The sequence below is a fragment of the Rhinoderma darwinii genome, chromosome 3 (assembly GCF_050947455.1).
Source record: "Rhinoderma darwinii isolate aRhiDar2 chromosome 3, aRhiDar2.hap1, whole genome shotgun sequence".
Taxonomy (NCBI): domain Eukaryota; kingdom Metazoa; phylum Chordata; class Amphibia; order Anura; family Rhinodermatidae; genus Rhinoderma; species Rhinoderma darwinii.
This window is the reverse complement of record NC_134689.1, coordinates 416,562,107-416,574,090: the sequence shown is the minus strand read 5'-3', so window position 1 is coordinate 416,574,090 and position 11,984 is coordinate 416,562,107. Positions and strand designations below refer to the sequence as shown.

The window sequence follows — 11,984 nt, the reverse complement described above, 5'->3', positions numbered from 1 at the left end:
CCACTTCTGTCACTGTGTTGTGAATGTGATGTGACATCATAACGGGCTCCATGCCCCCCCTCATTACTGCGTCTGCCACCACGGCTACCACCAACACCCCCACTACCACAGCTATGCGTCTCTGACACCGCTTCCACCTCCACCGCCGCAACACACTCACTGGCTGGCTCGCAGAAAACAAATCATCATCACTATGTTGTTCAGTATCTTCCTTCGCACCCGAGGAGATGTCTCTTAGGACTCTCAGGAAAGATGGCTTCCCGCTAGGAAGGGGAAGTGAAGACATAGATGATGGAATGGAAACGCTAGAAATACCCATATTACTACTGTCACTGTGCCAAGGAACTGAAGAGGATCTGGAATCCAACGACGAAACCTGGCTTGAAGCCAGATCGTCAGAGTCTTCCTGCTGAGATGACCGCGAGCCAGCCAACCAGTCCACAATGGCCGTATTGTCTAAAATAACCCACCCACCGGAGGAGATGGACAAGTCTGGCTTGCTGATACTGCTACTACTACCAGCAGGCACATGGCTGCTGCTACTATTAGAACTGGGCACATGTCTTGTGCCACAAATGCTGGTACTGGGTCTGGCACCAACAGATCCAACATTTGGACTGGAAGAGCACATGGCATGGGTGTTTTTTCCTCTACCCCGTCCTTTCACAACCTTTTTTTTTACCAGACATTTCACTTCTGGAGTGCAGCAAGTTGAATCAAAACCCCTTCCCCTACTAGAGGAATGAGGCCCTTATAAAATATTATTTGGACTGGCTGAAAATGAGTGACTGTGAATAGGTGGCAGTCAGTGTATGCTGTGACTTGTATGATAGCACCAAAGGCACCGGCTGTACTTAATTAGCACGTTGAATTAAACCCTTAGACAGAAATGAGGCCCTTTAAAATTGTTATTCGGACTGGCGGAAAATCAGTGACTCATAAGGTGCCAGTCAGTCGGGGAATGCTGGGCGTTGTAGTACTACAAAGGCTGCCTGTATTGCAAGTTGGATGTTAACCCATGCAATGGGGATGAGCCCCTTCTAAAAGCTTATTCACACACTGGCTTGGCAAATGGCAATGAATGAGAATTTCTATCAGCCACTGTGCACTCAGGGAATGCTGGGCGTTGTAGTACTACAAAGGCTGCCTGTATTGCAAGTTGGATGCTAACCCATGCAACGGGGATGAGCCCCTTCTAAAAGCTTATTCACACACTGGCTTGGCAAATGGCAATGAATGAGAATTTCTATCAGCCACTGTGCACTCAGGGAATGCTGGGCGTTGTAGTACTACAGCTGCCTGCCTGGATTGCAAGTTGGATTGTTAACCCATGCAACGGGGATGAGCCCCTTCTAAAAGCTTATTCACACACTGGCTTGGCAAATGGCAATGAATGAGAATTTCTATCAGTCACTGTGCACTCAGGGAATGCTGGGCGTTGTAGTACTACAAAGGCTGCCTGTATTGAAAGTTGGATGTTAACCCATGCAACGGGGATGAGCCCCTTATAAAAGCTTATTCACACACCGGCTTGGCAAATGGCAATGAAGAATGGCAAATGGCAAATGTTGATGTGAAGCTTTCAGTATTAGCATGGAAATGTAGTCTGGAATCATCCAATATATACGGTGAAACGTCTTTCAGATGACCACCCAAAATTGCATTGAATATGTTCTTCTAGAGAGTTGGTCCTCTTAAAGAAGTTGGTCAATAAGCATAATAGTACAAATAACACATTTGTAATGGGGCTTCAAATCTGTCACAGAAATCTGGTCTGGATAAAGGGTTGGTCTTCTCAAAGGGGTGGTCTTTCGGCAAGGTTTTACTGCATTATGAGGATGTATTGGACATATGGGTGCGTGAAGGTGCTCCAGTGTGGATCAGAAATGAAAAAGACAGCAAGTCCAACTCATGAGATCTGGATTTTTTTATTGACTTGCTTGGTGAGAAATACAAACTCCAGAACTGTTGTATATATTATACTATTCTTAAGAGAAACATACCCACAAAAAATATGTTGTCATGGCAATGATTTATGGTGGGGACGATGCGTATTTGGTGGCCAACAATCTTAGCTCTGGTCTCGCTGGTCTATAGAAACTTCACCCCTTGATTACAGAATTTCCCACATGCTTTTTCAGAAAACTTTAGTCAAGATATCAAGTTTTTACCAGTGGCCTTCTACTTGCAACTCTCCTACAAAGCTGCTACTGGTGAAGCACTATAGATAGGAAGAGATAAAACAGACCACTATGTAGTAACAGATGTATTGCTCCATTTTTCTGAAACAGAGTTCAAAATCCACTGCATAGACAAAGAGCCTAAATATACCATTCCGGGTGCCTGCACTCACCACTATATGGATCTTAGGAGCTTGCCGCATACAGTTTTATTTTTAGTTTCCATGGGCAAAAACTCAACATTTCCTTTGCACCAGTTTTGATACATCTCCACCTATGTCTATGTATGGGATTTAAAGCTACTAGCACAATTTGTGTTCAACTATTAAGCACAACTAGTAGAAAGGGCTCATTATTATACAAGGAGAATTTCCAATATGTTGAATAAACTCATTGTAATGATTGAATACATTCATTTAATTAAAGGGGGTTTCCAGGTCATAACTGACAATATTATCCTTAGAATGGGCCATTAATGTTTAATCCAGAAGTGTCTGACCCCAGGACCACCACTGATTAGCACAATGAAGGGGCCGGGTGCTCCAGCAACCAAGGCATCCCCTTCATTGTTTACAGAGGCAGAGGCATGTAAATACGGGCATCTGTGTCTGGTACTGCAGTTCAGTCCCATTCAAATGAAAGGGAATGAGCTGCAGTAACAGACATAGTCCAACTCGTATGTATTGCCCTGTGGCTCTGAAAACAATGAAGGGGCAGCGAAGCATGCTGGAGCACCGTGGCCCCTTCATTGTACTGATTGACGGTAATCGAAGGCTCATGGATCAGACACTGAGAACATATCCTGAGCACCGTGGCCCCTTCATAGTGCTGATCAGCGGTGGTCCAATGGGTAGGACTCATAGATCAAACGCTGATGGCATATCCCTAGCACCACGGCCCTTTCTTTGTGCTGATCGACGGTGTTCCCAGGGGTTGGACTCACAGATCAAACACTGATGCGTATGCTAAGGATAGGCCATCAATGTTTAAGTCCCTGAAAACCCCCTTAAGGATTGGACCTTAGTTGTGTCAAAAACTTTTCCAGCAGAGGGTGTGGGTTGAAACAGGGAATGTCTCCCAAATCATAGATGACTAATCTTCTATGGTCAATATATTTAAAATCTATTGTATGTTTATTTTGAAAGATTCTATAAAATCTAGGTATTCTGGGTGGTGGCTTTAGCCAGGAGGCTCTGACGAGTGTTGAGATCAGGTCTTAATAATATAATATAGCATTTGGGGAAAAAAAAGCAACTTAAGATCCCAGCACTAGAGGAAATGATTCCAAACACTTCAACAGCCACCATGAACTTTCCCTGAGTGCTGAGATAGGCTGGGACAAAAGAGATCCAGACACTTAAGAATATCACCATGGAAAAAGTGATCCACTTGGCCTCGTTAAAACTGTCTGGTAAGTTCCTGGCCAGAAATGCAACTATGAAACTGACACCGGCAAGAAATGCCATATACCCGAGCATGGACCACAATAAGACGTCTGAACATTCATTGCACTGAAAGATGATGACTCCAGCTTTTGTCTTAAAGTTCTTCTCTGGGAATGGAGGGCAAAACGGAATCCAGGACACACAGATAGAAACCTGTATACAGGTACAGATCACAATGACTACAGCAGGAACTTTTGGTCCTAACCATTTCCTCATATTGCTTCCAGGTTTGGTTGCTCGGAAAGCTATAATAACCATCAGAGTTTTAGCGAATATGCATGAAACACAAACAACAAAGATGACTCCGAAAGCTGCTTGACGGAAGAGACAAGTTATTCTTTTAGGTTCTCCAATAAAAAGTAGAGAGCAGAGGAAACTCAAGAACAGCGAGACGAGGAGGCAATAGGAGAGATCACTGTTATTGGCTTTGACAATGGCGGTTTCTCTGTGTTTGACAAACAAACACAAGACACCAAGGGAGGTGAAGGTGCAGAAGACAACAGTGGAAGTTAAAATGACTCCAAGTGGTTCCCAGTACGATAGAAACTCTATGTCTTTAGGAAGGCACATGGTTTTATTATTATTGGGCCATCTCTCAACAGCACATGGAAAACAGTTGCTCGAATCTAAAAGGCAAAATATAAATTTGGGGGATTTATGATATAAAAATTTTTTCAATAGACCTGCTCATTTCATTTTACAAAACAGTAGTTTTACATTTTCTTTTCTTAGATTTAATATGTACTTGAAACATAGAATAAAATGGTGTGTTTGTCTATCTAGTCTGCCCATATACTCTGTGCCTATGGTGGCCAGGGCATGCTGGGAGTAGTTGTTTTGCCACAGGTTGGAGATCACTGCTCTAGACCATAATTTCTCAACCTCTGGTACATATTCTTTAGTGTGTATAAGTCACAGAACTAGTGTGGTAGTCCCAGGCCAAGCTGATTTCTTTATTTATCTTCTACTTTTACCGCAGGCTTCTGTTATGTGGGCATTATAGCAAGCTCAATTTGTTATGGGGGCACTGCTGAATGGTTTCTTTGTTATGAAGGAACTGTTTTAGGCCAACTTTCTTATAAGATCACTATTCTAGGGTGGCTTCGTTATCGGGACCCTCTGGTTGGCTCTGTAATGGAGGCGTTGTAAGTGGCAGAGCAAAGATGCAAAATAAGTGGCTTTACTTTGGGATGAAGGTGACTGATTCTTCAATAGGGAAAGATTTAGTGGTGCTAGGATTGGCTCTGGCTGCTATAGAGCTACGGTGGTGCGTAAAAATTTGGCAAGGCCTTCACACGACACCACATATTTATGTCTCCCTTTGTGATCTCATAAGTACACTCTTGCTGATGTATGCAATATGACGTTGAAATTTTGAAAGTTAGTCAGCATCCGACTAGAAGCACAGGCTGAGAACGTAGTCGTTTGTAGCCAGTCCAAACATGAGCTCTAGACGACAGAATATTAAAGTTTGTGAGGCAATTCTCAGCAATGGTGGACTTACGTCTTATGTAGATAAGTTATATGGGGTTCGTAAGCAAATACTCTACAGACCCAAACTCTAAAGAGGAATCAGGGCAACAGAATCAGTTAGTAATATTAGTGCAGCATTAATAGCCTCACATATACAGTGAAGGAAATAAGTATTTGATCCCTTGCTGATTTTGTAAGTTTGCCCACTGTCAAAGACATGAACAGTCTAGAATTTTTAGGCTAGGTTAATTTTACCAGTGAGAGATAGATTATATATAAAAAAAAAAAAAACAGAAAATCACATAGTCAAAATTATATATATTTACTTGCATTGTGCACAGAGAAATAAGTATTTTATCCCTTTGGCAAACAAGACTTAATAATTGGTGGCAAAACCCTTGTTGGCAGGCACAGCAGTCAGAAGTTTTTTGTAGTTGATGATGAGGTTTGCACACATGTTAGATGAAATTTTGACCCACTCCTAATTTGCAGATCATCTGTAAATCATTAAGATTTTGAGGCTGTCGCTTGGCAACTCAGATCTTCAGCTCCCTCCATAAGTTTTCGAAAGGATTAAGGTCTGGAGACGGGCTAGGCCACTCCATGACCTTAATGTGCTTCTTTTTGAGCCACTCCTTTGTTGCCTTGGCTGTATGTTTCGGGTCATTGTCATGCTGGAAGACCCAGCCACGAGCCATTTTTAATGTCCTGGTGGAGGGAAGGAGGTTCTCACTCAGGATTTGACGGTACATGGCTCCATCAATTCTCCCATTGATGCGGTGAAGTAGTCCTGTGCCCTTAGCAGAGAAACACCCCCAAAACATAATGTTTCCACCTCCATGCTTGACAGTGGGGACGGTGTTCTTTGGGTCATAGGCAGTATTTTTCTTCCTCCAAACACGGCGAGTTGAGTTAATGCCAAAGAGCTCATTTGTAGTTTCATCTGACCACAGCACCTTCTCCCAATCACTCTCAGAATCATCCAGATGTTCATTTGCAAACTTCAGACGGGCCTGTACATGTGCCTTCTTGAGCAGGGGGACCTTGCGGGCACTGCAGGATTTTAATCCATTACGGTGTAATATGTTACCAATGGTTTTCTTGGTGACTGTGGTCCCAGCTGCCTTGAGATCATTAACAAGTTCCCCCCGTGTAGTTTTTGGCTGAGCTCTCACCTTCCTCAGGATCAAGAATACCCCACGAGGTGAGATTTTGCATGGAGCCCCAGATCGATGTCGATTGACAGTCATTTTGTATGTCTTCCATTTTCTTACTATTGCACCAACAGTTGTCTCCTTCTCACCCAGCATCTTACTTATGGTTTTGTAGCCCATTCCAGCCTTGTGCAGGTCTATGATCTTGTCCCTGACATCCTTAGAAAGCTCTTTGGTCTTGCCCATGTTGTAAAGGTTAGAGTCAGACTGATTCATGGAGTCTGTGTACAGGAGTCTTTTATACAGGTGACCATGTAAGACAGCGGTCCTTAATGCAGGCACCAAGTTGATTTGGAGCGTGCAACTGGTCTGGAGGAGGCTGAACTCTTAATGGTTGGTAGGGGATCAAATACTTATTTCTCTGTGCACAATGCAAATAAATATATATAATTTTGACTATGTGATTTTCTGGGGGGGGGGGGGGTTTATATAATCTATCTCTCACTGGTAAAATGAACCTAGCTTAAAAATTCTAGACTGTTCATGACTTTGATAGTGGGCAAACTTACAAAATCAGCAAGGGATCAAATACTTATTTCCTTCACTGTAGCTGTTGAGCAATTTTATATACAAAGCTTTGGGGTAATTAATTCAGAAACATTAAAAAGCATGGCTCTGGTCTCTACAAGAGGGGTACCCGAGGGTTTTAACTTCAGGGCTAACAGCTTAGTAATAGTTTGTTTGTCGGTTTGCTTTAGTTCATTAGGGACATCAGATTAGAACATTGGCGAGGACTATGTATCCAGATGTACCTGTTTGATTAGATATTTCACCCTCTGAACATGGAACACAGTCATAGCAGCACATGTGTTGTCCTTCTCGAGCAGCTTTCCGAAATCCGGGAGAGCAGCTTTCACTGCATACTGAGCTAGGGACCTAGAGATAGTAAGAAAATACTATGTGAGATTATGAGGTTATGGTGTTCGGCTTTGTGTTGTCCTTTTCTGTAGGTATGACATTGTACCTCTTTGCCACCAGTGATCCATCTGATGGCTGTGATATTGATGCTCAACTCATTTTCTTTTGTTTCACGTAAATTGTACCGTCCGATTGTTACAAGTTTAATAGCACCATCTGAGTTCCTGTGCCAGTTTAATATGTCATAGTCCGTTGGTGGATTTCCATTGGCATCAAAAAATATCTCTTCTCCCATTCTATTTTTGAGATAGACTCGCTTCAGGTGGTGGAAAACCTAGAAAGTCAAAATGTTCCATATCTGTGTCCTGTTATTAAGACTAGAGCATACAAGAATTAATTCCATGGGTGAAATTCCACTCATGCTCGTCCTCAAAAATATAACAAATACATAAATTATAAATGTAACATAAAGCATGAAGTACACATAGATATAGACACTATAAAGCTTGATAGCCAATAAAGAAAAAGTGAAGAACATTCAGGAAGCAAAACAATTATACGTCATGTGTGGACATTGAATGGGCCCTAAGAGATAGACTCCTTAAAAATAGGACATTACAAAAAATTCTTCTGTGAGTAGAGATATACTGGCTCTAAGGAAAAAATGGCACATATACTTTTGAGAATACAGTATATTGTGGCTTCTATTTCCTTAGTGAATCATCAGCAGTGCCACTATCATGAAATTTCAGGGTCCCATGCAATTGGATTGTCTGGGCTCTGTACGTCTCCGTAAAGTTCTTTCTCCCTTTGACTGCTGTTGGCATTTTCCATCTCTTATCCAAGAGAGCTACAGAGCTTATTCAGTCAGCTTCACCTAGTGCCGTCTGGTTAATCTGGTTATGTAGCTACTTTTGTTGGTGAACTGGCAGGCAAGCCTTCTATTTGCCAGGCCCATGACAACACTGCTTTCTATATTGCCCTGATGGCAGCCCCAATCATCAGAAGTGAGAGATCACTTAGCAAACTCTCTAATCATCTTTTAAGACTTCTACATTCCTACCAAAGGCCACGACAAGGGGAAAGCAGGGTAGGTGGGCATACAATATGCCTTTCGAGTAGAAACAGATAATGATTTAAAAAAATAAAAATGCTAGGAGGACCCTACTTCAGATACATGTTTAGAGGGCTAGTTAGCCCTGTTTTGGGATTGTATATGTGTGGAGGAGATATTCGTAGAGAGGAATGGGGAGTATGTGTTATAAATAAGAAGGCAGGGATTTGTGGGGGAGAAGGCGAGGACAGGAGGTAACTAAATTATGATAGTCTATCTGACAACTATCAAGCTGAACTACAGGGTGAGGAAGGACATATTCTTAAACCCCTGCCTTGGGGACCAAGAGAGCTTGTTCCACCCCAGTTCCTATCTTAAACCTGGTAAGACACTAGGCAAATTATAATGCAAGATGTATTTACCACTCCTTACTTTCAGGTGCAACCCACCGCACACAGTGTCCTGAACCCAGCCAGCTCAAGGATGTTGTGTGCAGTGGCGCCCAGTGGTGAAGAGGACTTATTAGTAGCAAGGGATATTGTGAGATACTTTGGATTAAATCTATTATATATTGGCCTTGAGGTCATAGGCCCCAAAGTAACTTGTAACTGCCCAAACTACTTACCTTGGGGAAGCTCCTTGAAAAAATGTTGCCTTCTCGGGAATCTCTATAACTACCCTATCCCTACAGTAGTTGTTGTAACTGTAACTTCCGGGAACGCTCCAAACTAGTTTTCAAAGGATCAATGGTTTCTTTTTTGAGACCTCTTTTTATGTAAATATTGTCTTATTTCGGCTAGCCATGATCAAATAGTTGAGATATCACACACAGAATTTGTAAGAATTGTACTGTATTTTTAGCCAGCCATGCCCTTGGAAGGATATGGGCCATCTGCATACAAGTATTGCATTAGTAGACAATCATATGCAGATGTTCCACCAACACAGAATGTCACCGAGGCGTCACCTTGTATGTTCACCATAAATGCACACAGTCCCTTACCTCTGAACTATGATGAACACAGATAAAAACATTATTTAACACATTAGCATACGTCCTGAAAAGATACTGTACCTGCCATGGCTTTATGTTGGCCAGGTCTCCACATTTTTCATGTGTGGTGGATTTCTGGTCCAGAGCACAGGGGAAGATTAGATTATGGATGGCATGAGCTACTGAGTATACTGCATTATATACTGTATATGGAATCCTGAAGTCATTGAAATTATAGACATACTTGCTGTTCATGTATGATTGGAGTTTTTCCTCTCCTGTGCACCACCGTGTCTTATTATCTCCACTAGAAGGACTATTTGGCCAGCTGCAGTCTAGAACTAACTCCCAGAATTTCTCTATGAATATATCTTGAGGGAGTAAGGCAGATAGATGAAGTCCCAGTAGAAATTCTTTAAACCCTAGCATATCTACTTCATGTAATATAAAGCCAATTGTTCCCATCAATAAACGACTGTATCTTGCTATGGACAACAACGGTGAGTTTGACCAGCCATTACTGGCGAGCCAGACTCTCTCCACATCCTTTCTCTCAAGAAGCAATTCCATCAGCGGGTTTATCTGAGGGTCTCTGGAGAACAATATGATAACCTTTGCCGAGGACTGTACTATAATGTTTGCTATGGCCTGGAGTTTTGCAAAAGAAGTCCCTTGTCCAAATGTCTCATGGTAAGCGATGCACACACCCAATTTCTGCAGTTTGTCTTTGAGGATTTGTGATCCCAGAATTCCATAGTCATTATTGAGAGACAGCAACCCAACCCACTTCCAGCCCATGAAGAAGACCAATTTGGCCAAGGCCTGTGACTGTTTATCATCACTGGGAACAGTACGAAAAAATGACGGGTATAACGAACGATCACTTAGTGAATTTATAGATGCGGCATAGCTGACCTGGAACAGAAATAGTACAAAAATTAGCCCAATCTTATTCAGAATTTAGAAAAACAAAACTACCAGATAATTTAAAGGCCATTTCCCCCTAAAATAAAGTCATTCTTTGAGTTGTCCTCTTCAGTTGTAAATCCTAGTCATGTGTTTCTGAGAAACTTTGGTAAAAATAAATAGTGCCCCATTAAAGTGTACATTTTTTATTGACAACCATGATCTCAACATTTTTTTCTAGATGAGGATAGGATTTTCAGCTATAACACATATTTTTGTAATTCATGACCACACAATAGGTTTAGCTCGAGGATCCAGTGATGTGCAGCAAATCCTGTTTAGCATAGGTGAGTCCTAGCCAGAAATGGACTAAGGATGGTCTCAGCTCATGACCAATGAAGGTCATGGGAACAAAGGACTGTATTTCTTATGCCGTTGCCCAGAATTAGAAAAACATGGCTGCTTTCTTCAGGACACGGGGCCACACCTGTCCGTGGGTTGTGTCTGGTATGAAGCTAAGCTCCGTTGAAGTAAATGGGTTGAACTAACACACAACCTGTGGAATGTTTTTTGGAACAAAGGAGCCATATTTTTCTAAACGTGGAAACCACTTTAAGCCAGTTTCATACACTGGAGAAGATTGAGCTTTTTAAAATAAGATAGAACTTGGTTACTTACGGTTTCAATTTTCCCTTGCCCCAATGTATTTAACCAGAATGTGTTATATTTTTTAACAAGTGCGGAATCTGACCAAAGGATGTTGGGACTGCTTTTGCTGTGAGCCCTTGGACATTACCTGAATGCCAAAGTGGTTAGTCTGCCCGTGGTCATGACAATATTGATTTAGGAATAATGTCACTACTGAACCATGTTGTGTTTCTGAACACCAGTCGAAACGTCAACTGAAGTTATCACCATAAATGTATTATTTAGATAAATGGACACATTTTCCCAAAAAGTAGAAACAAAAAATGAAGGACAATTCGAGCAGGGAATTTAATGATTTGTCCATGGAACCTATATAATGGGTGGTCGGACTTCTGGAAACTTTTACCCTTCCACCCAACATAACACCACATTTAACGCATGGATGACAGAATAAGGATTGTTATTTGTTTTACATGTGGTCCACACCTGCGGATACCTGTAGACACCCAATATTGAAGCCATTGCTATGGAGAGAAGTGATAATGGGTCTCCAATGGTGGCAAGAGGCACCTTCTCGTCACACTGATAGTTTGGAATGGACTTGTCGGCTCCTGTTAAGGAAATAAATGTCTCCCAGAGAGCACGGGACATGTGTAAACAGGTATCAAACAATTGAAAACCTAGCGTGATGTTAGGGAGAAGGAGGTCATTGCTGTTTATCTCCTCAATGGCATAAATCATTGCTTGAAGATAAGTGTAGGATACAGTGCTGTATCTGCAAGACAAGAGGAAAACATTGACATGTTCTGTACCCTAACAAATTATTATAGATAGACAGACGGATAATATATTACAGAATAATAAGAGAAATATATTAGATAGATAGATAGATAGATAGATAGATAGATAGATAGATAGATAGATAGATAGATAGATAGATAGATAGATAGATAGATAGATAGATAGATAGATGATGGATAGATAGATAGATAGATAGATAGATAGATAGATAGATAGATAGATAGATAGATAGATAGATAGATAGATAGATAGATAGATAGATAGATAGATAGATAGATAGATAGAAAGATAGATAGATAGAAAGAACGTATGAAAAAGACTCACGAATCGCAGGTAATATTATTGTCCTTCTCTGTAAATAAGTACACTGGATGCTTGTAGGATGTGTGTATTGGGAAATGTCCTCCAATA

General features: G+C 41.5%; 1 protein-coding gene across 1 annotated transcript; it reads right to left on the bottom strand.

Moving 5' to 3' along the window:
* Nucleotides 1-3,337: 3,337 nt before the first annotated feature.
* On the bottom strand, nt 3,338-11,519 carry LOC142750571 (extracellular calcium-sensing receptor-like). The gene is made up of 5 exons (XM_075859568.1): nt 11,259-11,519; nt 9,300-10,133; nt 7,277-7,504; nt 7,065-7,188; nt 3,338-4,251 (listed from the first exon to the last, which is right to left on the bottom strand). The coding sequence occupies exons 1-5, from the start codon at nt 11,511-11,513 to the stop codon at nt 3,338-3,340; spliced, it is 2,355 nt and encodes a 784-aa protein (XP_075715683.1). The 5' UTR covers nt 11,514-11,519.
* Between the last annotated feature and the right edge of the window lie 465 nt (nt 11,520-11,984).

Excerpts from the sequence above, each read along its gene's own strand:
- LOC142750571 (XM_075859568.1), bottom strand. The coding sequence starts at position 11,513 with ATGATTTATGCCATTGAGGAGATAAACAGCAATGACCTCCTTCTCCCT. Across the intron at positions 7,189-7,276 it reads GGATCACTGGTGGCAAAGAG|GTCCCTAGCTCAGTATGCAG; the intron begins GTACAATGTCAT and ends TACTATCTCTAG. Across the intron at positions 4,252-7,064 it reads TGAAATATCTAATCAAACAG|ATTCGAGCAACTGTTTTCCA; the intron begins GTACATCTGGAT and ends TTTGCCTTTTAG.